Below are 27,510 nucleotides of genomic sequence, written 5' to 3'. Positions count from 1 at the left end.
CTAAAATAGGGACCAGCTTTTCAAAATAGCTTAACATGTGAGAGGCTGTCTGAACTCTTTAGAAAAGCTACCCCGTGTGCATGCAGAGAGCTGCCTTATATTGTATTTCCTGAGCTCTGGTTAGCTACAAAACGTCAGGCTCAGCAGCTGCCATTGTTGCCTGCCCACAAACAACTTTTAAAAAATAACATATGAAGCAACACAAATCTGTTTATAGGTTTCAATCAAGCATCTTATGTTATCTGGGGATGGGACCTAAACACTGAAAAGTGCACAAAACATGTATTGGTTGCTGGGTATCCACTTTCAGCGCACAATAGAAATCAAGAGGCACAGTCAAGCAACCACATTAAAAGTATTTTGCTGTGTTGTTATCTTTTGTCTGCTGATCAGAAACAGGGAGTGTTTTCCTCTGCTTATGCTTTCATGTATTGCCTGTATTTAGGGAACAGGGCACATGCAGTAAGTTGTTATAAAATGAGACTAGAAATAGAGAAGCCACAAGGTCCATCTTTCGATGTTTAAAGCCGGCTGTGTTAGGCTATTTTATTTTTTAAAAGATTAATGCGAGGAGTGAGAATTGTGCTCTCTCTCCGTCCTTGCAGACATTCATGGTGACCTGTTCCGTGCAAATGGACATGCTGTTCAGCCCCATTGATCACAGTGAGGTTGCATTGAGTGTAAATCAGCACAAAATCGGGCCAGTGATTAAACTCAAAACACCAACCTTGCAAGTCTTATCTTCAGGCAAGGTATATGGGGCTACTCACTAAAAACAGAGGAGTGTACTCCCTAAAAACTTAAGAACCATTTCTCCACTTGGCATCCTTGTTTTTCTTTATTCATAGTGGAAATGTCTTCTCCCACCTTTTCTACAGTCATGTGCTTAGAAGGTACTGAATACAGCTCTTCTGCTAAGGTCACGGTGCTTGGAGAGCACTGTGTCGTACTGAGTCGGGTCAGGGCACCGCTGAGGGCGTCCGCTCAGGGCGAATTGCTCAAAACTTGGGGCTCCTTACAGCCCCAGACCGGGGACCTTCCCAAATAGGCCACAAACCAGTCACACTGAACACTCCAGCTGCCAATCTGGCTAGCCTGAAGCCTCGCAAGCAAAACCCCTCTGACACCCAGCTCTTCCTGTGCCCCAATCAGCCCTGGGCCTAACACACAGGTGAGGGATTTTAGAACCCAAGCTCACCTACCCCGAATGGGTTCTTCCGGTCCCAAGACACCAGCCACAGGTACCAATCATTTTACATTCTGGATCCTTTAGAATCTAAAATCTGAAGGTTTATAACTAAAAGAAAGAAAAGCATGAGAGTAAGGTGTTAAGGAGAATACATTACATGCATCGAATCACCAAGTTCTCAATGCAGGCTCTTAGCAGAGATGTTATAAACTGCTATCTTAAAAGTCTCTGGTGTACATCCTATGTCAGGATGGGTCCACAGTTCTTCCTTACCCGTTGTTCCCCGCAAGGCTGCATCTGGGATCAAGGGCCGAACTCAAGACAAGATGGAAAATGCCACATAGCACTTATATACCTCTCCTGGCATCCTCCTGGCCAGAGTAGGTCACATGGTTCAGGGATCTATCCTTTTTTTACATGCTGGCAGCCATTATGCCCTGGCTGGTTTGCAGGTCCCCAGATTTCCAGACGCATTCCTGAGGTGTGTATTGGCCCTTAGAGATTCATTGTCCCTGGAGCCGTGCTAATTAGCACAGTCACTGTCTGAACATTCTTTGCCCATTGCTCTGCCTCAGAAAGAGAATTTTCCAGCATCAACACAGAGCACATATTTATTACTCCACACACAGATATCATACAAATACATGAATAGCATATACAGAATCAGTAGAACATAAGCTCTCATTTGACACCTCACATGGCCCCCTTTGTACCAACGTTTGGGGCATACACCCCCCTACGGATGCAGCAGTGACCTGTCTGATCCCCTTAAAATCCAGTAACATGACAAGCACTGAGAGTGATTCAATGTAGGAATTGTGGAAGGGAATTGCACCTTTGTACCATGAATTCCACTTCTACAGGGGCTCCCAGCACACAGATTTTGTGTACAGATCCCCCCTTTTTACCCCTTTAAAAACCATGTGTATCCACCTTATCACTGCTGCCAGTCCTGAGGCTATCTTCATTTTCATTCACTTTTCCCCATCCCAGCTTTCAGGACACACATCATAAACACCACCATCCTTCTAGTCAAGAGGGCTGAATGAAAATCCTTCGGCGCAATCAATGCCTATATATTAGGAGTGTGTTTTTAGCCAGCTTCTGATTTTTGGAGTGTGGGGAGTATATCCACTTTTGCATGTATGACTGATGGTTCTCATTAAAAATAGTTACACATCCACATTTGAACATGCAGGTCTAGGAGCCCAACTGTCCAATCTGTGTGGACAAGTGGTGGCTTATGCATGCAAAACAGGTGTAATTCACCCCTCTCCCGTTTTGTGGTGGCACAAATGAAGGGGTTTGCAAATACAGGCGTACAAAATCAAAAACTTGGGGAAATCAATTGTTTCTAATATTCCTGGTACAGGTTGAACCTCCTAAATCTGGAATTCTCTGGTCCAGCAGGATCATGGATGTGGCTGGACCAGAGAGCCCTGGCACCTGAGTATGAGCTGGTTGGGAGTCCAGCGGTGGGGAGCCCCACCGTTGGGACTGGCAAGCCCTGTCCCAGGAAGCCCCAGCTGGGTGCCACATAGCAGTGTAGCCATGGAGCCCAGACCCAGCAGGGCAGCCCCGGAGCCCTGGCCAGGTGGGACAGAAGCAGGACCGCAGTGGCTGAGAGGTTCTACCCCTGGAGAATCCCAGCCAGCTGGCAGAAATGAGCCAGAACCAAGCCTAAGCCCTGTAGCAGCAGGGCTGGAGTGGAGCCAGCTGGAGGGAGGGGCAGTGTCCTGGGAGGCCAGTGGCAGGAGACCTCTCCAGATCCGGCAAATCCCCTCATTCAAGACGGGTCAGGCCCCAATGATGCTGGATTAGGGAGGCCCAAGCTGTATTCTGGTGTGGTGCAAGAGACTCTTCCGAGGTTCACAGCAAGTCAGCCCAACAGTGTTTCCAGACAGTGGTAGCTGTATAAGTGAGAGATGGGGTTTGGGAATTTAATGTGGCTCAGTGACAGAACTAAGTTACTGGGCTACATCCTTTGCTGATGTAAGTTTAAACGTCGTCTTGGAAGTTGGTGCTACTGTGATTTACAATAGCTGTAATTTTTGGCCCTTTATATTCCATTTATCTTAATGTAGAAATATATTGAGATTCTTGAAGCCTATAAACCTGAAACAGCTTCTACAAAAATGTTGGTTTTATCTTAAGTTTAGCCAGCTCAGTGCGGAAACTGTCTGACATGGGTATGATTCAGAGGAAGACTGATGCTCCTGAGAAATTGCTCTGTTCTGTGAAAACTAGTCTTCCTGATAAAGTTCTGAAGTCTTCAGGAAAGATTAAAGTGGCTATTTTCTCAAAAGTTGTTGCAGGTTTTAGGCTTCTTTAAGAATCTAGTTTATCCTCTATTCCATTAAAGGAACATTTAAATAGCAATTGTACTATGTATTTCATATGTGAAAAGTTATGGACAACAGTGTCCTGTGCTCACTGTCGGCTGGTTATGAAAACATTTATGCTTGAATAACTTTACTCATGTGAAAACAATGATGAGTCCTGTGGTACCTTAAAGACTAACAGATTTATTTCAGCATAAGCTTTTGTGGGCAAAGATCCACTTTGTCAGATGCTGATGAAGTGGGTCTTTGCCCACAAAAGCTTATGCTTAAATAAAGCAGTTAGTTTTTTAAGGTGCCACAGGTCTTCTCATGGTTTTTGCAGATACAGACTAGCATGGCTATCCCCCGAGACTTAAAAAACAATTAATGGTCTTGCAGCTTCCTTGAGACTTATTTACAAATAGTTTCAGGGAAGTCACTGAAACTACTCTGGTGAGTAATTTTACTCATATGCATGGCCTATAACTGCCCGTTTGGACACAGTGAAACTGAGCTTCAGATATGTGGAGTTTTGCTTTGACTCGTGTTTCTAAACATGTATGTGACATTCAGGCTTGGCGAGCAGAACACACTGACCCTTTTTTGCAGATTATTTTTAAAAATTTGAATGGAATTGGTCTTTGCAAATAGAGCCGGGTCTCATGAAAATTAATCTGAGTCTGAAACAGAAGGGCTTGTCTCATATTTCCTTGTTGGAGTTGCCTGCTGTTCAGTGCTTATTCACATCATTATATTCTTCTAGTTATTGTATGTGATTAGTGTAACATACATAGCGAGAGACAACCAGGCTCTGGAAGTGACAGTATGTTGTTAGAAATGTTTGCATGTAGTTACTATAAAACAACTTTGCTTTCTCCATTTTACTGACTTCCAATTACTAGATATTGTTATGGCCGTTCCATTCTGGATTAGCTTGTGCCTAGGGTGATGACCCTACACAGAGGAGTAAGCAGAAGTCCGCTCCTTTTCTGGAATAGTGGGATGAGGCAGGGCTTGGAGTAGGAGGAGCTTTGGCCAGGGAACTGTATTTCATGGGTGGGTGTGTCTCAAAGGAGCAATCCTTTACCGGGACAACCTTCTGGGTGGTGCAGTTTACACCTCCTCTATTTCTGTTCTGTCTGTAGAAGCACAGGCTAGCGCTCATAGCAGCTCACAAGTGTCTTCTTGTCAGAAGAATTCAGCATATTATAAGCTAACAATCAGTAACTTTTTTTATCAAGCATTTTATGGTGTTGGACAAAATAAGTAAGAAAGTAAAATAAATCAAGTTGTAGTTACACTATGTGAGAAGTCACTTTTAGGGTCACATTCACAAATGCACGGAGAATGGCTTTAATTAAAAAAAAATTATAACTCCACCACGTATGTGAAAAATGGGCTTTCACATAAGCCCGTTTTTCTTATTATGTGGCCAAGAGTCTGCATTGCTGTGTAAAGCTCTTGTAGATTTTGGAGATGAACATTGGTTTTAATTGCATATCAGTTCCTTCCTTGGCCTGCTTGTTCGTTTGATACAGTGTTAATAAATGTTTGCATATTAAGTGCAGAATTGGTGATTAATATTTTTAACATTAACAGGTATAAAGTGTGCAAGGCACAAGATGTCAAATTTTATTCTAAGTCAGTGAATTTTTTGTTTGTTCCTTTGAGCTAGGCAGCGGCTTTTAAAAGGAAGTGGTTAAGACTTAACTAGGTGTTTTGGTGCACAGACACATCAGGGAACATGTCAGTAGATGCTTTGTCCAAATTTTCAGTTTGTGCTGTTTAACATAGCGCAATGGACTTCAATTAATCTATTTTCACTTTGCCAGCTAAGTCTCTTGTCCTTTGGCTGTTTATGACAACTGTAAGGTTGAGAAATAAAAATTCTGCGTGTTTATAAAATAAGGTTAAATCACTTAAGCTAGGTTATCTTTACAGGAATTTAACTAGACATCTTAAGAACTTTCAAGTACATGTTGGCAATGCACTGTATTTTACATACAAGATATCAGTAGATTTCATTTTTATCTCTCTCTCTATATAAAAAAAACTTTTCCTGTGGGAAAGTCCAGAAGCTGGGGAGGGAGGAGAGGCAAGAGGAAAGAGCCAGGGCTGGAGTGGCCTCTGACCTGCCCTGGCAGCAGGGGGTGGGGGGAAAGAACCTCTGCTAGGCCTCTCCTGACAGCTGGGGAGATTGGCTTGGCTTGGCCCAGTTCCCCAGCCTCTGAAGGCTAGGCCAGCCTCAGTGTGGCCCGCCCCCAGTGGCTCAAGGGAGAGAGCTGGCCCAGCTGTGGCTTTCACGCAGCCCAACCCACCTGATAGCTGGAGGAAGATAGCTGGGCCAGCTTCGGCCTGGCCCAATCCCCCAGTGGCCGGACGGAGAGAGACGGACCATAGACCAACTCCCCAGTGGCTGGAGGGAGGGAGCTGGGCCTGCTACAAAGGGTTGCCAGGTGTCTGGTATTGACCCGGACAATCCGGTATTTTTGCCTCTTGTCTGGTAAAAAAAAAAAATCAGAAAATACTGGACACCTGAAATGTCCCTTATTTTCTGATTTTTTTTTTTTCCCTGCCAGGAGGCGAAAATACCAGACACCTGGCAACTCTACACACACTCAGCAACTGTCTGTCCCCCCTTCCCCGAATCCTATTCCCTCCTCCCCTCCTGGATCTGCCATTTATCTGGTCCCGCAGGGGTCTTAAAGGGGTCCTTTTGTTGTTGTTGTTTCTCAACAACTTTGCTCTTCCCCCTTTTTTTTTCCTCAACAGATTTTTTTCCCCAGTGTTTTTTTTGTTTGGAGGGAAAGGGGAGTTCGGTATTTTTAGTTAAATCTACTGCCACAGCCTAGCCAGGCCCCCCAGCAGCCGGAGTGGGGGGGAGTTGGGGCTGGCCTGGTCTGGGGGTGGGGCAGCTGGGGGGAAGATTGCTGGGGCAGGCAAGGGCTGACATGACTCAGCCTGGCATGGGGGAGAGCCAGAGCTGCGTACCCCCAGAGAGAGGGATTGTCAAGCATAGTGAGCAGGGACACAGCCCCCTAGTGAGTTTAAAAAGGAGAGAGTTGTGGGAGCAGTAAATCAGTTGTACTCAGCTAAGAGAATGCCAAGCAAACAAGAATGAAGTGTTTGGGTTGCTCATGACGATGCATAAGATAATAGCAGGCCTCTTTCATGGAGGTGGGTGCACAGGAACAGGGGGCATTCATTGAATTTCTCCACCCCAACCTTAAATAGTTTGTGTATGAGAGGAGTATAACTGTAGTCCCTGCACTTGTGGAAGGGTGACAGGAGAGCACAGGTACTGGCTCCTCTCGACTTCTCCAGCGATGCAGAACCCTAATGGGAAGATGTGTAATCTGTGGCATCAACCAGTGGAATGGGACTGTGGTAGGATATGGCTTTACCCAGTGAAGGTGTGTGACAGCTTCCCTGGCATGCCAAGGAGCTCAGACAGGAATTCCATCCTAACTGAGGACCAGGGCAGTGCAACGTTTTAAAGATGAGCAGTTTGTGCTGTTGTCCTCTGTGTGTTCTGGGTGTTTTGAATGTGGGGAAAATGTAGGCTTTTCCCTTTCACTTTCATTTATATCTACTGTATATTTGAGAGCATTTGTCTGTGTGTCTGTTCAGGAACTCCTCCTAAACAGTAGGAGCTAGGACCACTGAATTTGGTATATAGCTTCCTCACATCATAACTTGAAACAATGTAAGTGTTTGGCTGTGCCAGGAAAATGGGATGTACCTGGACTGGGATTGCTTCTTGTAAAACCATAAAAAAAGAGAAAGAATTACCAGTAGGTGACAGGGGTTGGCTGGGGGCGTACTCCCCAGCCAGGATTGCTCCAGCCCTGAGCCTCTCCCCACCCCCCACCCCAGACATCCTTTAGGAAGGGCAGGGGTCTGAAGCTTCCCGCCCCCACCATTAATACAGGAACATTGCTGGCTATTCCCCTTCATCAGAGGCCAAGGGGAAAGTACACAATTTGCTGCATTCTCCACTGTGGCTAGAGAGTGCAAGGGGCAGATGAACCTGGACCTGCCCCAGCCAGACGACATGCACCACTCCCCTGGCTGTGCCCCTGGAGCTGCCGTGCCCATGGAGACACACTTCTCACTTGGCCCTAAGCTCCTGTCGTAAGAGAGGGCGGGGGTAGTCTTCTCTTCCCAGGGCAGCCTGGATACTGAATCCCTCATCCCCAGACCCACCCCAGAGAAACGATTCAGATGAAGCCTGGACGTTTTCCTTTTAATTTCCCAAACCCCTAAAATTATTTGAGTAATGCCGGGTAAATCTTTTGTTATATAGTAGAAACACATACAGCCAGCTGCTCTGCCAATCAGCTGAGTGGCTTTTGAATCTTTCCTGTGTGGCCGCCCAAGAGCTTAGCTTAAAGGAAACAATGATTGGGTGATCCCCAGTTGTTTTTATGAGAAAGATTAAATAACACTTCCTTAGTGGCCTTTTCTCACCAGTCATGATTTTATAGACATCTGTCATATCCCCCCCCTTAGTTGTCTCTTTCCAATCTGAGAAGTCCCCATTTTATTTATCGCTCACCATATGGAAGCTGTTCCATCCCCTTATCGTTTGTGTTGCTCTTTTCTGTACTTTTTCCAATTCCAATATATATCTTTTTTGAGATAAGGCGACCGCACCTGCATGCAGTATTCAAGATGTGGGAGTACCATGGATTTATATGGAGGCAATATAATATTTTCTGTCATTTTCCTATGGATTGCTTATGTTCTGTTAGCTTTTTTTCACTGCTGTTGCACACTGAGTGGATATTTTTAGGGAACTATCCACAATGACTCCAAGAGTTCTCTGAGTGGTGACAGCTAATTTAGACCCATTTTACATGTATAGTTGGGAGTATGTTTTCCTGTGTGCATTACTTTGCATTTATCAACACTGAATTTTGTTGTTTGTTGCCCAGTCACACACTGATGTGAGACCCCTTTTTACCGTCAAGTTATTAAAACTGAGTACTTATAAAGTCCTGAGTTTAAGCCTGAAGCACTTTTTGATAGCCGAGTTCAAATAAATCCTCTGTAAAGTTGATTTGGTAGCAGATGCACTCAGGGCCATCCCTTAGGGGCCCCAGGTTTGGGGCAATGCCCCCCCCCCCCCCGTGCCCTAGATGCAGGTTCCAGGGCAACTGCCCTACTCCATTCCTGTGTCACCCCTTACCCAAACCCTGCCCTGCCATGCCCTGCCCTGCCCTACCATTGGGCATGTGAAAGGTTAACTGGAGCAGTCTGCAGCAAGCCTCCCCGCCTGCACTCTGTTTAATTGGTTAACCAGTTAAACAGGATTTTACATCCCTACTCCACCCTCTTCCCACACCCTCCCCCCGAGCAATGTGGCTCGGGAGATTAATGGGGGACCTGGTGCAGAGTGGCAGCAGGGGTCAGCCTTCTCCCCCGTGTACTCGCCATGGCACCTGGATCCATAGTGACCTAGCAGCCTTCTCCACTCCTCCCACTCCCAGCCTGCTCCACTCTGCTTCTCCACAACAGCAGGAAGCGGAGCACCCAGGGGCTGGAGCGCTCTGCTTTCTTCTACCATGGTGAAACAGAGCACAGTGGGCAGGGAGAAGGTAGCAGGGTGGAGTGGATCAGGCTGCCAGGTCACTCGAACTCCTGCCACCGCGGTGATTGGGGCGGAGGCAGGGGTCCTCCTGCTGCTGCCCCATGCCAGGCCCCAAGTCCAGTAATTCCCTGTGGCCAATCCATGGGAGCCCCCAAAGCGAGGGGCCTTTTAAACAACAATAACAGGAAGCAGAAGTGAAGAATTCTGGGTATGTCTACACTACCACGCTAGTTCGAACTAGGGTGGTTAATGTACTCATTCGAAGTTGCAAATGAAGCCCGGGATTTAAATATCCCGGGCTTCATTTGCATCTTGCCAGGCGCCGCCATTTTTAAATCCTCGTTAGTGCGGACTCTGTGCCCGCGGCTACACGCAGCACGCAGACTCACTCCTGATCCAAAGGGCAATGTTCTGAAGGTCAGTTACATGTGTGAATCCAGAGTAGGTTGCATTTGTGACACTCAGCTCATGTTCCTGAATTCATAATAAAAGCTGAAGATTACTTGAATGTTTAGACAGATTCTCCTTCTCAAGTATTTGAGATCAGTTTATCCTTTTAAAGGGATAGTGCCCATTTAAACTAGTCCTTTTTAAAGCATGAAATTTATAGTTGTTTCAGGTACTCCCTCTGCTCCAGAGTCCCAGCCAACTTTTGTGCATTTACATTCACATTACAGTATTTCACTCCAAGAAAAAATGTCCTGCTATCATGTCAACACCCACACTGACAGACAAGAGAGAAGTATTAACAACAAATACTGTTGAATTCCAAAACAAAGTGAAAAAAGATACTATTTTTGGTTTCTAATCTGTCATTTATGCTAGTTAGAGATGTTACTTGAAACAGTGGTGTTGATTCAGGAAAGTATCCCTTTTTCAGGAAGGGCACTTGAACATGTTTCATGTCTTTAGTTGCGATCTCTTTGACATTAATGGCATAATCAATATTGACATCAGTGGGGCCAGGATTTCATCATGAACTTAAATTCATAATTCATTTCGTTTCCTGAAGAGGGATGCTTTCCTAAATCAGGGTCAATGGCAGGCTGCAAAATTTCAGAAATTGTTACTTAAATTGACAATGACCATGTGATACTAATGACCAAATTAAGACTTGTTGCAACTCAGTTAACGTCAGTGCATATGCATCAAGTCTGATATGTGCATATGCATCAAGTCTGCAGCAGTTTTAATCAGAATCAGTATTGGACTGGGTCATTGGACACTGATTGTCCAAAAGCACATTCTGATTGGATGGCTGGGCATTTTTGATGACCTAACAACTATATATCAACTTTCTTTCATCCCTGTTGAGACTGTATCAGTGAAAGTCGAAACAAAAGATGTTTCAAACAGAAACCTATTCCCAATATATGAAATTGGATGGGTTGTTTTATTTCTCCAAAACCTGTAGGAAATGAGTCAATAATGATTTTTTAAAGGAAACAAAACATCTTAGTCCCTTCTCTGGCCTTCTTGATGCATCATGTCTAATCTATCTTTCAGACTGTCATTCTCTGGGAAAGACCCTATTTGTATGTTGTCTCAAATGTATAGGCATTTAACAAAGAAGAAATAGCACTATTGTGTAATTTAAATGATTAATCTAATTCTTGCAAAGGACTGAGACATGTTGATCCTCTATCTGGTCTATCACAAGCATTTGTTATTCCTCCATCCTTGAATGTAGGTGCCAATTTGCCAAATAGAATGCTATTATCTATCTATCTATCTATCTATCTATCTATCTATCTATCTATCTATCTATCTATCTATCTATCTATCTATCTATCTATCTACCTACCTACCTACCTACCTACCTACCTACCTACCTACCTACCTACCTACCTACCATCCATCCATCCATCCATCCATCCATCCATCCATCCATCCATCCATCCATCCATCAAGATTCATGACCTCTTTCAGCCATCCAGATTAAACTGATTATCAAGATGGGTGTTCCTGGAGTGATAACTTCTTCGTCAATGACTTTCCTTTCCTTCAAATAACTGATATTAGCTAAGCTACCAGAGCTAGGACCAGCTGCTTTTCATGGGAAAAATGGAGGAAATAAACATCAACTCATTTATTTTTCCAGGTTGCCCTTGTGCTCCTTTTCAAATCAAATGTCATATTGACTCAAATCCAACATTGGAAGCATGTGGCGAGCTACAGCACATTGGCCCTGTACAATGTATCCATCAAACTGGAAGGAAGCCCAAAACCAAACCTCCATTGGCCAAAACACATCATCTGCAGAAACCCCAAGGCAAGTGTTATTGCTCCTCCAGTAGTCATACAATTTTCTATTGTGCTGGAAGTGTAATGTTTTTTAAAAATATTGTTTTAATTTGAAAATTACAGCTCTTCTCTCATTTATAGGGCTCTACCACATTCACAGCCATGCAAAACATGTCATGGACCATGAAATCTGGCCTTTTGTGTGCTTTTACCCTAGAGCGTACAGATTTCATGGGGGAGACAAGCATTTCTCAAATTGGGGGCCCTGACCCAAAGGGATTTGCAGGCAAATCACAAGGTTATTTTAAGAGGGTCACAGTATTGCTGCCCTTATTTCTGTATTGCTGCCTTCAGAGCTGTGCAACTGAAGGGCAGTGGTTGTAATACTGGCTGTGTACCCAGATCTGAAGGCAGCATCCCGCCAGCAGCAAGGATGGTAATGGCATACTTTTACCACCCTTACTTCTGTACTGTTGGTTTCAGAGTCGCGTGGTGAGAGAGTGGCAGCTACTGGCTGAGGGCCCAGCTCTGCAGGTGGCAGTGCAAAAGTAAGGGTAGCTACACCATAGCATGACACCCTTAATTCTCCTGCATTGCTGCTGGTGGTAGCTCTGCCTTCAGAGCTCAAATCCTGGTCCGCAGCTGCCACTCTCCGGCTGCTCAGCTCTGAAGGCAATGCAGCTATTTAGAAGTAAGGATACCACAACCCCCATACAATAACCTTATGACCCACACACAACTCCTTTTTGGGTCAGGATCCCTACAACGCAATGAAATTTCAGATTTAAATATCTGAAATCATGAAGTTTACTATTTTTAAAATCCTCTGATTGTGAAATTGATGAAAATTAACTGCGAATTTAGAAATTGCTTAGTATTCTGTGTGTACTAGATGTTTCTCAGCTAAGATACATGCTTCATTTATCGGAAGGAAATTTGATAGGCCTTTTCATAATACAGGCAACCCCTGACATGCGATGCGATTGGTTCCCGGGGAAGCGTCGGAAGTCGGGGGTGTCGTAACTCGAATCCACATTTACAATAGGTGCTGTGCGCTGTCATAAATGCGGGCCGAGGATGTAAGTTGGGGTTTTTTAGCCCCTTCCACACTTTAAAATATAGTTGTAAGTGTGGGGGGGTCACAACTTGGGCAGTCAGAATTCGGGGGTTTCCTGTAAGTACAGGCAAGATCTTGATTTAAATGAAGTTTACAAAAAGTAGTCACGTAAGTAAGTAGGTATTATTATGTTCCAATAGGAAATAACTGTCTCAAAAATATTTAACTGTATTGTACAACATGGAATTCCAATTTTATCGTGAAAACAACTTTCTGCCTTGTTGTTAATTAGGTATGTAAAATCCGGTTTAATCAGTTAAACCTCAGGTTTAACCGGTTAACTGATTAAGCAGGATTCCACTCCAGCCCTACCCCATGTGTGGGGGAGACATTTCTGAGACTCAAAGACTAGTCTTAAAGTGTAATATTGGTATATTAGTCAATTCTTTGCTCCCTATTGGTGATAGTTATTCTCTCCTAAATGGTAAGAGCTAGGACCACCACAGTCAGCATACCGCTTCCACTTATCATAACTTAAGGCAACATCAGGGTTTGGTTGTGCCAAGAAAACAGAAAAGAGACAGAATTACCAAAGCAAGTACATCCTCAAAATTGACATAACGGAGTGAATGTTGAAAGAGACTGAACCAAGATGACTGAGAAAAATAGGATGAACATGCAGTAGGATTGCTTCTCAATAAACCTTATAGAAAGAGATAAAATTGAGAAATGTTGGAGTAGTGCTCAGTTTTGGCACAGCTAAAATGAATGCTTAAGGCCGTGTTTCTCAAACTGTGGGTCCTGACTCCTCAAAGGGTCACGCGCAACTTAGAGGGGGGTCACAGTATCACAAAGTTTGAGAACCCCTGGCTTAAGGTTTGAAAACTAGAAGAAAATGATATTGGAAACCAAATTGACAGTAGCCGTTTTTTTTGTTAAAATATAGCAATTAATAGTTTATAGGGATGAAATTAAAAATTTACCTGTTGGAATTCCCATTAAAAAACTTACTAAAAAAATACAATTGACAAATTTTTAACAATCCCTTTTTTAAGAAGTCAGAAATAAAAGTTAACTCGATAAAATATAGTATTATTGAAAAATACAATTATTTCATGTACGTTTTCCTTTTATTTTTTTTAATTGAGTTAACCACCTGAGCAACACTGGGTAAATCTGCTAGTGTGTGCTAGTTTTAATCTTGAACTCTTTCTCTTTCAGATTTCATTATTGAACAGTTCATTATTAACAGTACTATAAACTATTCTGATAAATAGGAATAGCCAAAACCATACAGAATTTGGTTAAATACTGAGTGAATTCAAGTCATTGGCCAGATCATCAGCCGGTATCTCTCAATGAAACTGCTCTGGAATTAGTGGAACTGTAGGCATTTATAATAGCAGATCTGGGCCATTATCTGTATCTGCATTAGCTTGCTTGATTTATTCAGAGAGGCTGTGTCTACACTGCCCAGTTTTTCCGCAAAATCAGCCGCTTTTCTGGAAAAACTTGCCAGCTGTCTACACTGGCCATTTGAATTTCTGCAAAAGCACTGACTTCCTACTGTAAGAAATCAGTGCTTCTTGCGGAAATACTATGCTGTTCCCATTCAGGCAAAAGTCCTTTTGCACAGAACTTTTGCGCAAAAGGGCCAGTGTAGACAGCTCAGATTTGTTTTGCGCAAAAAAGTCCCGATCGCCAAAATGGCGATCGGGGCTTTTTTGCGGAAAAGCGCGTCTAGATTGGCACGGACGCTTTTCCGCAAAAAGTGCTTTTGTGGAAAAGCGTCTGTGCCAATCCAGACGCTCTGTTCCGAAAATGCTTTTAACGGAAAACTTTTCCGTTAAAAGCATTTCTAGAAAATCATGCCAGTCTAGACATAGCCATAATGTTTAAAAGTGCCTGAAATTGCATTAACTTTGGTGAGCCTTATCGCCATTGCTCAAAAATCAATATTCCTGAAATGGTATATCCAGGCCTTCCCTCTCTTCTTCCCATAGAGCAAGGAATTTAGAAGAAACGGAGTAATTCTTTTTCTATCTTGCTGAGATTCGGTTTAACACCTGAGTAAAAAGAAAATTGAGATATAATAGACAAACACATAAAAGAAGGCATAATTTTGAATTGTTTATCTTGCCACAGGTTGAACCTCTCTAGTCTGGCACCCTCAGGACCTGACCAGTGCTGAACCAGAGACTTTGCCAAACCACAGGAGATCAATATTGTCTAGCAACCTTACCAACACTTCCACTACTTACTAGACATTTTGGCTATGTCTAGACTGGCATGATTTTCCGCAAATGCTTTTAACAGAAAAGTTTTCCGTTAAAAGCATTTGTGGAAAAGAGCGTCTAGATTGGCACGGACGCTTTTCCGCAAAAACACTTTTCGCGGAAAAGCGTCCGTGCCAATCTAGATGCGGTTTTGCGCAAGAAAGCCCCTATCGTCATTTTCTCAATCGGGGCTCTTTTGCACAAAACAATACCGCGTTGTCTACACTGGTCCTTTAGCGCAAAAGCATTTGCGCAAGAGGACTTTTGCCCGAATGGGAGCAGCATAGCATTTCCGCAAGAAGCACTGATTTCAGACAGTAAGAAGTCCGTGTTCTTGCGGAAATTCAAGTGGCCAGTGTAGACAGCTGGCAAGTTTTTCCGTGAAAGCAGCTGCTTTCGCGGAAAAACTTGCCAGTCGAGACGCAGCCTTAGGGTATATTAAAGCTAAATAACAAGCTCAGAACACAGAGAGCCAGGACTGGTGGCTGTAAACAAATTTCATGGGACCACAGGAAACTTGCTCACACTCATGATAAGTGGACATCTGGCTAACTAAAATCATGCTGGACAACAGATGTTGCCACACCAGACAATGCCGGACTAGAGAGGTTCAAGCTGTAGCACTCCTTAAATCCTGGATGCAACTCAATTTGACACTAGTCCCAAGAAATAGATTAAATATATTCAAATAAGAAAAATAAGAATGTAAGCCCAAGATTTTCAAAAGTAGCTGTTGCCATCCTCTGCAAATCATTCTCCATATCTTAGCAGCCCCGCCAGTCCTGAGGGTCCACCCAGTGGAATCTCAGGAGAGGTTAACTTGTTAATCTCATAATTCTTTCAATGTTTCTTAAATTAATGGAGATTGCCTATCTCCTAGAGCTGGAAGGGACCTTGAAAGGTCATTGAGTCCAGTCTCCTGCCTTCACAGAAGGACCAAGTACCATGCCTGACAAATTTTTGCCCCAAATCCCTAAATGGTCTCCGCAAGGATTAAACTCATAACCCTAGGTTTAGCAGGCCAATGCTCAAACCACTGAGCTATCCCTCCCCCGGTACATGTTGTTCTTACATGTACTACACCTAATTCTGGTTGTCCTTTAGCTTAAATTGTAGAGATCTAGTTTTCTAGCCCTATTACAATATGGCTGTGTCTAGATTGCACCCCTTTTCTGTAAAAGGGATGCAAAGTAGACACAGTGCAATTGCAAATGAAGCGGGGGTTTAAATCTTCCCCGCTTCATTTGCATAAACATGGCTGCCACTTTTTTCCGGCTCGGGGCTTTGCCGGCAAAAAGCGCCAGTCTAGACGGGGATCTTTTGGAAAATAAAGCCTTTTCCGAAAGATCCCTTATTCCTCTTAAAACCAAATTAAGCCTCTTGATTATTCCAAATTTCCATTGCAAGTTTGGTTTCTATGGAAAATGTGCATCTGTCCACACTTCCTCATTGTATAAAACGTTCTCTTTGAAGGTTACTCATCAAGGACTACAGCAGTGGTCACTAACCAGTAGATCGGGATCTACTGGTAGATCTTGGAGCCTCTGACAGGGGATCCTGACTGGTTTGGCCAAGAGGCTCTCAAGTGCCTGCACTTTCAGCTGGCCCTCCCCCCCACTGCTGCTTATATCCTGCCCTTTCCCTTGGAGCTGCCCCTCTTGCTGGGGAGCCTACTGCTTTCTGTGCAGGGGAAGGGAGGAGGAGGAGGGGCGCTGATATCAAGATGCCCTCTCCCACTCTGTTTGCTCACAATTGGCTGAACCGAAGACGTAGTTTCACACTCCTCTGTTCTCTCTGCCACAGAGTAAAAGGAAGGCTTCTCTCCCCCTGCATTTGTGCTGCAATATGCAATCATTTTGTAGCGTCTAAACACGATCAGACAAGTCTTAACACCTATCTTGAGTGATTCTAATCTGTAGATGAGCTGGTCTGGCTTCCAATTATGAATTTGTTAGCGGTGAGCTGAGGCCAGCAGCCTTGGCCAGAGCTAGCATCTGGTCTCCTAGCATTATGTGCAAGAATATTTCTTTTACCATCTCTCCATTCTTCCTGTGCACTTATGGTTTTCTTAAAGAAAAACAAACCCTATAGCAACTAGAGATGTAAAATCCCGTTTAATTGGTTAACCGGTTAAACATGTTTAATTGGTTAACTGATTAAAGAGGGTGAGGGCAGGGTTGGCGCACCCCCGCCTATGGCATATCCAACCAGGATGGATTGGCCCTTGCCTGCGGCAGGTGCTGCGTTAGGGACCAACCTCCTGTCCATTGCACGCTGGGAGTTGCTACATTCCTCTCTCCTTTTCTCCCCCTCCTGGTTAACCAGATCCAGTAAATCATTCACATCCCTAATAGGAACCCTCTTATTTTTTATGGGAATTCAAGGTGATCAGTCCAGGAGTTTAATCCCTCTGTTATAAACATATAGGAAAGACCTGAATCCTCAAAAGATGCACTTTATGTTTAGCTAGTATTGCTCAAACAAGCTGTGCAGTTTAAATGGTTATACATCCTCCTGCCTATTGTACTCAAACACATTACATCCTCCTTAGTCATCAGCTTCAGTGGTGCTGTGACAACTGACAGCAGCTGGAGATCTGCTCCAAGAAGAAAGGATATTTAGGCTTGCTCACATCCCTGAAACCCTCCCCCAGAGGTTTGTCTGAGTAAATACTTCAGGAATTGGTGCATTAAATTTGTTACCAAATAATTTTAAAAAACAAACCAAACCCTAAAATTACTCATTCAGAACTGTTGATAATTAAAAAGATTTTACTACACAGAGCATGTTATGCAGACATGTTCCGTATAGATCTTTTTAACATAGCTGCTCTATCTAACATGAAAAAATTTAATGTAACTGCTGTTCTCAAAAGTTACTTAGGAAAACATTTTATAACTTGCGTATTGAACTTTTAGAATATTTCCTATTAGGGATGAGTGACTATTTGTCAGCACTCCTGAAAGAAATGCACACTTCTGGATTAATTTCATTGTCGGTTTTTTTTTAGCTTTTAGTTGGGTTCACTTATATGAAGTTGCTTTCACTGCATAAAACAGTAAAAGCGTGCAAACCTGTTGCCATGGGTCACTATGGTTACATATTTATAAAACCTTTCACTCTGCAAAAAATGACAAATTGATTGCATAAGTTTTGCTAAATTACCTTTAGTAGAAGGGACTAGGAAGGTCTGATTAATAGGTTAAAGTACAATGTTCGCTGTCTTTTTAACAGAATGAAGACATGTTTAACACAGACATTTACAGTGTGATATTAAAAGAGGAAGGAAATTTGTGAAGAATATACCACAGAGAAATTGGGGGAGGGAGAAGGAAATAAAAGTTTTTTACGTTTTCTTGCAATGTTTCCAGTACAATGAATGAGTGAGCTGTGCAAACTCATATTTTGCTTACAGAATCTAGTTAAATATATTAGAGTAAAAAAAATTCTAAATTTTGGCAAGTCACCATAAGGGAAACGGAGCACTATGGTGGAGATGAAGAGAGTGCTTGCACAACCAAGTCTTGGTATGAGCGCTATGCATCCTGTTTGGCAACAAGGAAGCAGTGGTGTTCAGTCTGTCCGCTACTTAGTGCTTTGACAGATCTAACAAAACAGTAGAAATGCAAAAGAGAAGCTAATCTATTTCTTTAGAACATATCAAAGTGCTTTTGTGTGAAAAATAATATTGGGACTTCAGTGGTTTAGATGTAATTATTCAACAGCAGTAAAACAATGAGTGCGTCTTGCTCTTTCTTCACAATGAGGATCTGTTGTCTTTGTTGGTATAAAGAAGTCAAAACTTTATTCTCTCTTTTAACCCTTACTTTTATTAGTACCTCCTAAGCCTGTCCATCTGAAACCTGGGCAGGAAAGAATTCCTCCAGCACCTTCTCGGCCCTTGCCAGCTGATCCCAAGTCATCAAGAAGCTTAGTGCCTGAAGAGGAAGAAACACAGACATCAGCAGGAGTCAATATCCTCATTGAAAAGTTTGAAAATATTAGGTAAATATTTGTGTTTATCTATATCTACTTGTATCATTCTATGCATTCATTTTGAAACTTCATCTCAATGAAAGGAAAATACTAATGTGTAAAATCCAGGAATATTTATTATAACTATTGTGTACTAATTCATAGAGAATAGTTTGTCTAATCATAAACCCTAAACTTAACTGAGTACATATGGGGACTTGATACAAAAAACAAGGTTGCCTAAAATCTTACTGGTCTATATCATGCCATCAGTCTCCAAATAGGAGTCTCCACTGAAATCAGTGAAGAGTTATGTTTAAAAATAACCTAGTGTCTATTTTTAGTAGGCAAACTTTGGGTGCGAATTGTTTTACTCTTTCAAGATCTTGATTACTCTAAAGTAAATGAGGCTTCAGATTTTATCGATTAAAACTCTATAATATTTAATAAATGTCAGGCAAACTGTTAAGTTTATGGGGAGGGAAAACAAATCGCAGCATATTATAGATCAGACTAATGTACAAGGTAGTTTCTACAGAAATTTCATTTGTTGAATTTGGTTGGTCAGTTTTCATATAAAATCAGCTGATCTCGCAAACCCTATTCAAAGGAAATTCCCATTGAAAGCTAGGTGTGCAGGATAGGGTGTGGGATTTAAAAAAAAGTTCTTTCCACTAGTTATGATATTTAATGAATTTTGAAAGCTCTGCTTTGATACAGGAAAATAGCATATCACTGTCCCTTTAAAAAAAGGCTGGGAAACCTTTTTGGGGTCAGGGGCCGCAGAAAAACAGTCAGGGGTCACACGAAAGTGAGAAGCAAAGCCCCAATCGCTCACATTCCCCTCACACATCAGAGCCGGGAGAGGGGAGTTTGGGGGGGACAAAAATGAGGAGTTCAGTGTGTGGGAAGGAGCTGCTGAGAAGCAGGCTGGGGCATGGGGTTTGGGTGGGAAGAAGGGTGCAGGAGTGGGTTGTGGGTTGGTGGGTCTGGGAGGGTGACAAACTGCAGGAACAGTCTGGGGGTGGGAGGGCTGGGTGGGAGATAGGATGCAGAAGCAGAGTTGGGGTCTGGATGGTAGGGGGCCAACAGGGCTCAAATGCCAGCTTCCCAGTGCTGGAGAGGAGGAGCCCTGAGTCTCGGGGGACAGGCCCCGGCAATTTGGGGCCGGATCCAGACCCTGGCCCATAGGTTCCCTACCCCTGCTTTAAAATTTCTTCTCTGTTGTAGGTGATCCCCTGCCCTGAAGGGATAATTCCATTGAAGAGCAGTGAGTTCCTGTCTTTACAAGGAAAAATATACTTTCTCCTTGCAGGACAGGAGGAATTTTAAAAGCATATCATTGTTCCTTTCAGTGGTTTTGCATCCTTAAAGCCTATTCCTAGAAGTGACATGGCTTTGTGTGCAACTCTTGAATGAGAATTTGTTTCAGTCATTCTGACTGGAATTTTCAAAAGTGTTTAACGCAGGTAGGGCCTTGCTGCCATTGTAACTGAGTGAAAATTGGGCTTGTAATTCCCTTAAACACCTGTGAAAATCCCAACTGCCAATTCAGATGATGCAAAGTGCTTCCTCTTCTTTTGTAGGCAACCTACCCACATTCTTCAAAGAAACCAACTCAATTTAACTTTTAAGATGGAACCTGGATTGGACTCTCCCAAACAGCCGAGCTCAAGTGACTGTGAATTGGTAGCTTCCTGTAGTAGTTCTACAAATGAAAAAAGTGAGCCAGAAGAAAATGATCCAGACGTCCTGTGCAGTGCAGAGCTGTCTAATGCAGACATAATGAAAATTAAAGAGCTCAGCATTGGGGAAAACAAGAGCTATGAAGACAGTTCTGCTGTGAATGAGAGCAAAGAGCCCTCTGGAGAGCTGGAGAGCAAGGACTCAACCTCAGAGTTGAATGGTAATGGTAAAATTCCCAACAGGGACAGTGGAATAGACAGCCCTTCTTGTAGTGTGGCAGGAGAGACTTTCCCAAATGAGGAAGGCACAGACCAGAAGAAATCTACTGCCGCTGGGAATCCAGCAGACATGGAAACTGACAGAAAGGGTAGCAAGTCCTCACCTGTAGAGCAGAAGAGAGACTCAACCCAGGATGAAGACAGTGATCTAGATGAAGGAAGTAGTGAGGAACAAGAGACAGCAGATGTGCCAAAGTTGGAATATTTAGATGTAAACAAGGTAAGATGTAATAGTGTAGCTGTCTAACCGATTAACCAATAAGCAAAAGCTTATAAGTTAATGCTATAGACTACATGCATTTCCTTCCCCCACAAGTAAATTTTTTAGCAGGCTGGCCAGCAGCCTGGCTCACTCCTGGCTTGCGATGGGTCTGGGACTATCCCCACAGTGGCTCTACATTTGAAATGTATTAGGAGCTGGGCAGACAGGCAGCCCAGTTCGGTCCTGGCTTATGCTTTGTCTGGAAGCTCAGACCTCCCCTAGACAGGGGCTGCTGCCACCCCATGCTGCTGCTGCTTTATTAGTCTACCTGTGTGGAGTTTCTGGCAGGATCGGGGCCTCACGTGTTCATATTTGAAGTCATAGCCTTCTGGAGAAGAACTTGCATGTCATATGAGGCCTTGGTTGTATTTATTATAAAGGTGCTCATGCCTCTCTCTTTTTTTATATAATTTGTGTGGAAAAGTTGCTTATTTAGGCCAGATTCTCTGTAAATTATATTGTTTCAAGTCAGTAATACATTTGAATATAATGTGTGAAGGGGTCCTATTAGGAGCAATACTGGTTCGGGTCTCTGCTGTTCAAGCAGTTCTTTGCAGCTAGAAGAGAGCATCCTGGAATACAGAGTACTGCAGCTCACAGCTGCATAATGTACCTAGCAGCCTTTAATTTTATATTAAAGAAATATATAATTAACTGCATTTACCAAACTCAGTAGTAGACCCTAGCAGCCTTTAATTTTATATTAAAGGAATATGTAATTAACTGCATTTACCAAACACAGTAGTAGACGTAGTAAAATTGGTTGGAAAATTTTTCCAGCAAAAGATAAAATGTTGTTGTGCCTATTTCCTTGACAAACTTAGCAGGGTCTTGCCCATTGTGTAGACTTAATACTAAGTTACTGTTATACAGCAAGAATATAAGGCCTGACTTTCCTCTAAAGTACCCTGGTATAAATTGGGAGCAATTTATTTGAAGACAAAGCAGTAATATTGGTCTGAGAGAGAAGAGAATTGTGTCCCTGGATCCAGGAACGTTTACTACCCTTCACTTCCAAAGGCAAATATAGCAACCCTAGTGACAACCCAAGTGACTCTTGTAGTGGTGGGCTCAGAATGTGATAAGAATGTTTGTAACTCCAAGTGCATTGAGCAGTGTATTCTTCCTGTGGCACCATCTAATACGAGTCAAGTCAGACGGAAGGACAAAAACATTGATATGCTGAGACCATTTACTTCAGAGCAATTGCTGGCATTAAGGCAAAACTTGAAAGTTTATTCTGGCAAATGCTACGACTCAAAGTGGAGGTTGTTTACATTTCCAAGGAGCATGATGAATGAATACATAGTCCACAAAAAAAACTTGCCAGTGAAATTCTCATAGTTTATATAGCTAGGATTTTTCATCTGGGGGACCCCAAAGAGCATTACAGGCTTCACCAGTGATGCTCAGATGTAATAGTTTAGGGCTTTGCCTACCCTGCTGAGGTTAAGCACACCTACGACAGTGCTTTACCACGGCAATGTGATCACAGCACCCAGTGCTGGGAGAGCTCTCCCAGCATTGTAGGTAAATCACTTCCACGATGGGAGTAGCCAATAGCGCGGGAGCCTGTTGACACTGGTGATTTATAGCCCTGTAACTTGCTGAGCTTGGGGTGTGCGTGTGTTTTTTCACACTTTGAATGAGAAAGTTACAGTGCAGGAAAGTGGCAGTGTAGACAAGCCCTAAAAGAGAGTTTCACCAGCTGTATGAGTCCACCAACCCAGAGCTGGACAACAGCAGCCATCCGATTTCAGAACAAATACTGAGAGAAAAGAACCATTGTCTGGCAGATTTAGTGGAACCCTGTACAAGATCAACAGAGGAGATGCACAAGGAAGCAAATCCAAATACGTTTTCTGTAGCTCAGTCACTCTCAACAGGAGGTCTGTGAATCCTTTCAGGGAGGCTGCGGGGCCCTGCACCTAAAACCCAGAGCCCGAGCCACAGCACCCTCCACAGCATTGAAGCCCGCTCGGGACTGAAGTTGGGAGCAGCAGGGCTGAATTTGCGCCTTGAAGGGAAAAAATCCTGAGCAGAGTTGGTTGGACACAGGGGTATTGCCTTCTTCACCCAAACTACAGCGCGAAAGCAGGGAAGTCCCAGGCAGCTCTACATCCCCCACCTCTTTCTCTCCCCATCCCCTGGCCAAGGTCGGAGGTGGGAAGCTGGAGCTGGACAGCGCATGACAACTGCTGCTCTGGCTGGTACCATGGAGCAGGGAGCTGTCACGTTCCCACATCTCCTGCTGGTGCCCTGGGTTGAAGCTGCTGCTCAGCTCCCAACCCCCTTTGTGCCCACAGAAGCAGCCACTAAGAGCTGCTTGGGCAGGGGGACCCAACTCTGTACCTGGCAGAGCCCTTGGGGAGCAGTGACTGCAGGGGAGCGCTCCCAGCACACAGCCCTTAGCTACACTGAGCTACCCTCTCCCTGTATCCTAAGCTACCCTGTGCCCACACACACAGCCCCTCGCTACACTCCTGTCTGCACCCTCAGCTATCTCCCCGCCCCCAGGCCTGTGCACAGCTCCTAGCCACCTGCACCCTGAATGATTTTAAACTTTCTGAGCTGAGCGTCCACCTTTCAGCTGCAATTTTTGGTGGTACCTTCCCCTCCAAACACTACTTTGAGTGGGTGTCCTACTGAAGTGAGTCGGGGGAGGAGCTGGGGCTCTCTCCCTGGACCTGGCTGTGTGAAGCTGGCTTGAGGCCCAGTGGCCCTTGTCCACCCAATATAGGAGTCAAACTACAGCTGTGCTTGAACTGCTGCCCTAAAGCTCTTCCTCTCCTACTGGGCCTGTAGCCTCTATAGCTTGTTGGGGGGGGAGAGAAGATAGCTCAGAAAGAAAAAGGTTGAGAGCCCCTACTAGTTTACAAGAACTGCAAAGGCTCTGAGAACCATGATCCTGACAGATTTTACACCACTGGCACCGGACAATGAGGACTTAATAAAGGTCCGGAGCTACTGTGGACCAGCTGTGGACTGGCGTAGATGCTTTGGACCTAAACATTTGTGGGGAGGTAAAAATGGAGATGCGCAAGAATCAGGATATGGAGGCTTGAGAATCTGGGGGCTGTCTGGGCACCCAGGAGGGCTGCAGGATCTACTAAGGCCAAAGGAAATCTGCATAACTTAGGGGAGCTCTGCATGGACTCTGAGTGAGGGCTAGAGAAAAAGCCCCTTGGAACACAGTGCTGCTGCAAGATTCATCAGAAACTGCTGGGGAAGGATTCAGGGAAAGGGACACAGTGGAGCTCTTCAGGTGTGTGAGTCCCTTGATCTAGAGAAGTGGGCTCCTCTTTCCTCTCTCTCTGCCCCAAGCTACACTTTCTATTCATTTTCCAAGCTTGATTCTAAGCAGGCCTTCTAAGCCTCATAAAACTGGCTGCAGTTTTTAGTAGGTCTTCAGGAACCATTTGTTTGTCAAGTCCACATTCAAGTCTGCCAGTACTGTGGGTTTCTGATCTCTTTATAAAACATTCACGCTAGTCTATGCAGACCCCATAAAATCATTAGGCCCACGGTTCCTACCAGGATTTACAGCAAGTCTTGGAGACTTCAGAAGAGCTGTGCTGCAGGCAAAGCTGGGAGGAGGAACAAGATGCAAGGTACAGAGCCTGAGGAAGTATGGGAAGGCTGGGCATTGAGGGGAAATACCATGGGAAAGCCAGCTGAGAAGTGGGAGACCTAATGGGGGCTTCAGGAAGCTCTGGTGGAATTCTGTGGTTTGAACTAAGGATAGGCCCATAGGTGCTGACTCCATGGGTGCTATGAGGCTGGAACACTTGGGAAAAAGCAATGGATGCTGACAAGCACCCACTGGCCACCCCCTTATCAGCATTGCCCTCTCCCCCGTGTCTCCTTTGCGGTAGGTGCTGTGCAAGCACAGAACAAAAAGACAGCCCTTATCCCAAGCAACTTGCAGTCATACCTACTGGTGAGAGCAGCAGCAGGTGGATGGACACTGCAGTGATGTGGGTAGTATAAAAATCTCTAGAGAGGATACTTTTATAGTAGCCATACCACTGTGCAAGTGATATGTTTTTGTTTTTGGTTTTCACACAGGAGATTCTTTAAGACTTAATTTTGGAAATACTGTATTTCTTTGGTCTCCTGTGATAAACCTTCTACCTCAGTGGGGATCTGGAAACAGGAAGCTGGCTTTAAGGGGTGGGGGGCTGGCACTGAGGCATTTGAGATGGAGGCCTGGCACTGGGGAGCTCTGAGGGCAGGAGGCTGGCAGTGGGGGGCTTGGGTGCAAGGGATTCTGGGGTGAGTTGCTGGCGCTGGGAGGTAGTGGAAGGGTGCAGGGGGCTCTAGGAGCCAGTACTTTTTATACCGTGGACCAGAAAACCTATTCATAAGCTCTTGGTGGACCTGTAACATTCTGTTTGCATATCTGAATATTCATTATTTGCAGCAAAAGTTTGTGAGGGGTTTGCTGGTTGTGGAATAAAAAAGGTTGGGAACCACTGATCTGGTCCAGTCCCCTGAAGTCATAGCAGGACCCAGCACCATCTAGACCAGGGCTACTCAACACGCAGCCCGCGGGCCACATGCAGCCCGCAGCCCGCAGCCCATTTGTTTGCGGCCCACGGTGCGGTTTGGGTTTACGTGGGGCTCAACATGCGGGCCACCGGTGGGATCCTTTCAACATGGCCTCCACTGGGAACATGATCCACAATGGCAAGGTGTCTCCCAGGTGGGGTGAGCATTGAAAGATGCAAGCGGATGGGCTGGCTGGAACAGACGGGTACAGGGTGTCAGCATTTCTAGCCCCCAGGAAGGAGGCGCTGGGAACCCCGGGGCATTATGGGAAGTGCTGGCTGCTTAGCCTTGTCAGCAGAGCTGGTTAGCTCACGCTGGCCATATTTGGGTCCGGCGCTGTGGTTTAAGGCTTAATCTTTGTACAGATGGTCCCCGACTTGTGACACGATCAGTTCCTGGGGAAGCATCGCAAGTCGGGAGCGTCGCAACTTGAACCCTCATTTATGATAGGCGTTGTGCACCGTCGTAAGTGTGGGCCAATGACATAAGTCGGGATTTTTTTGCCCCTTCCGCACTTACAAAAATGGTTATAAATGCAGGGGGTCGCAACTCAGGAGGTTGCATCTCGGGGATTTCCTGTATTCATTCTCATCAGTGTGAAAGAAGCTATTTGCATATATATTTGCATGTATATGCAACCACACTTAAGTTGCGGCCCTTGGCAGGTGCTGTGAGTATCATTGTGGTCCCCTGGGCTTCCAAAGTTGAGTAGACCTGATATAGACCATAGTGATAGTTCTCTATTTAACCTACTCTTAAAAATCTTCAACGACAGAAATTCCACAACATCCCTAGACAGTTTATTCCAGTGTTTAACCACCCTAACATCTGGGAAGTTTTCCCTAATGCCCAACCTAAACCTCCCTTGCTGCAATTCAAGCCTATTGCTTCTTGTCCTACCATTCAACACTAAGGAGCCCTCCTCCTTGTAGCAACCTTTTTAGGTCCTTGAAAGCAGCTATCATGTCCCCTCTCAGTCTTCTGTTCTGTAGACTGATTGTCAAAGGGTTTGGGTGGCTTGGGAATTGGTGCCTTGCACCTGCAGGCCCCTGGCTCATATCAAATTGGCCGTAACAGAAAATTGTTACAATCTGAGGGCTGTTCAATGCTTTTTGTGAACTGACAGATGCTCACACTGGACGTGAGTCACTGTTGCAAAATCCCCAAAACACCAGGAGTTGTTAATCAGATGCCTTGCTCCCTAGCCCAGCAGTCCTCCAAACATATTTTGTTTTCCAATTTCAAGTTTCTTTGAAAACTAAACATAGTTAGTTGAACCTCAGGTTGCCAAACAGAAAAGGGAGATCTATGCATTTGCTGTTTCTGTTGTGGATTGATGGCTTACTTGATGCAAAATGTTACAAAGCTAATAATGGACCCAGTCTCAGCCCTGACGTATGCATTCAAGTCAAACTGGACTCCTAGGGTTTGTTTTTGTAAGGAATGGGTTTGTTTTTGTAAGGAATGCAGGCTCAAGCCAGATTTATCCATCCTGTAATTGCAATGGGGTGGATTTGGCTCATTGCAAAGATGTGCTTTACTGTCACACCAATATTTAGTAAGATATTTACATGCCAGAGTGCAGCATTGATAATAATACACTTTGCTCCTCTTAGATCATTTATGTAATTAAATATATAAGTAAAGTTTTCATTGTGGGTTCTAAATAACGGAAATCATGTATTTGAAGTAAAGCTAATTGTTACTTTGCTGGGTGCTTTGAGTAGGTTAGGGAATCTGTAAATAAAGACTTTGCAATTTAAATGAGACTTTTGTTCTTGGTTACACTCCTTTTGTTAATTCTCCACCAAGCCACCTTATCTAAATGAGTATTTAATTGAGGAGTGAACTATATTGTGTGGTATGTGCAGCAGTGTTCTGTATTGTATTTGAAAACTGATTTTGGTCTTGCATTCCTTTACAAGCTAGGGTTTTCTTTTGTATAGTCCTAGTCCCTGTTCAAAGTAAACTTGTCTCCGTAGCTGTGCAGGAGGTGGATGCCTCAAGGAATTCATTGATTCTTTAGCCATGCAGGTTGCTATCTCTACTGAGAGTGTAAAGCCGATTTCTGTTTTACA

General features: G+C 44.2%; 1 protein-coding gene across 2 annotated transcripts in view; it reads left to right on the top strand.

The window, feature by feature from the left end:
• FGD3 (FYVE, RhoGEF and PH domain containing 3) overlaps positions 1 to 27,510 on the top strand; it is a 206,689-nt gene that overhangs the window by 102,504 nt on the left and 76,675 nt on the right. Inside the window, exons 2-4 of one of the 2 annotated variants that reach the window (XM_075938919.2) lie at positions 11,205 to 11,375; positions 18,517 to 18,685; positions 20,242 to 20,839. In XM_075938919.2, the coding sequence (XP_075795034.2) occupies positions 11,205 to 11,375; positions 18,517 to 18,685; positions 20,242 to 20,839 (938 nt within the window). Of the gene's footprint in view, positions 1 to 11,204; positions 11,376 to 12,147; positions 12,427 to 18,516; positions 18,686 to 20,241; positions 20,840 to 27,510 lie in introns of those variants that run through there. The other variant, XM_089781188.1, reaches the window with a different exon arrangement.

This window comes from Pelodiscus sinensis, chromosome 11, assembly GCF_052426305.1.
Source record: "Pelodiscus sinensis isolate ZL-2025 chromosome 11, ASM5242630v1, whole genome shotgun sequence".
Lineage (NCBI taxonomy): Eukaryota > Metazoa > Chordata > Testudines > Trionychidae > Pelodiscus > Pelodiscus sinensis.
Note: the sequence above shows the minus strand (reverse complement) of the source record. Positions and strands in the feature narration are given on the sequence as shown.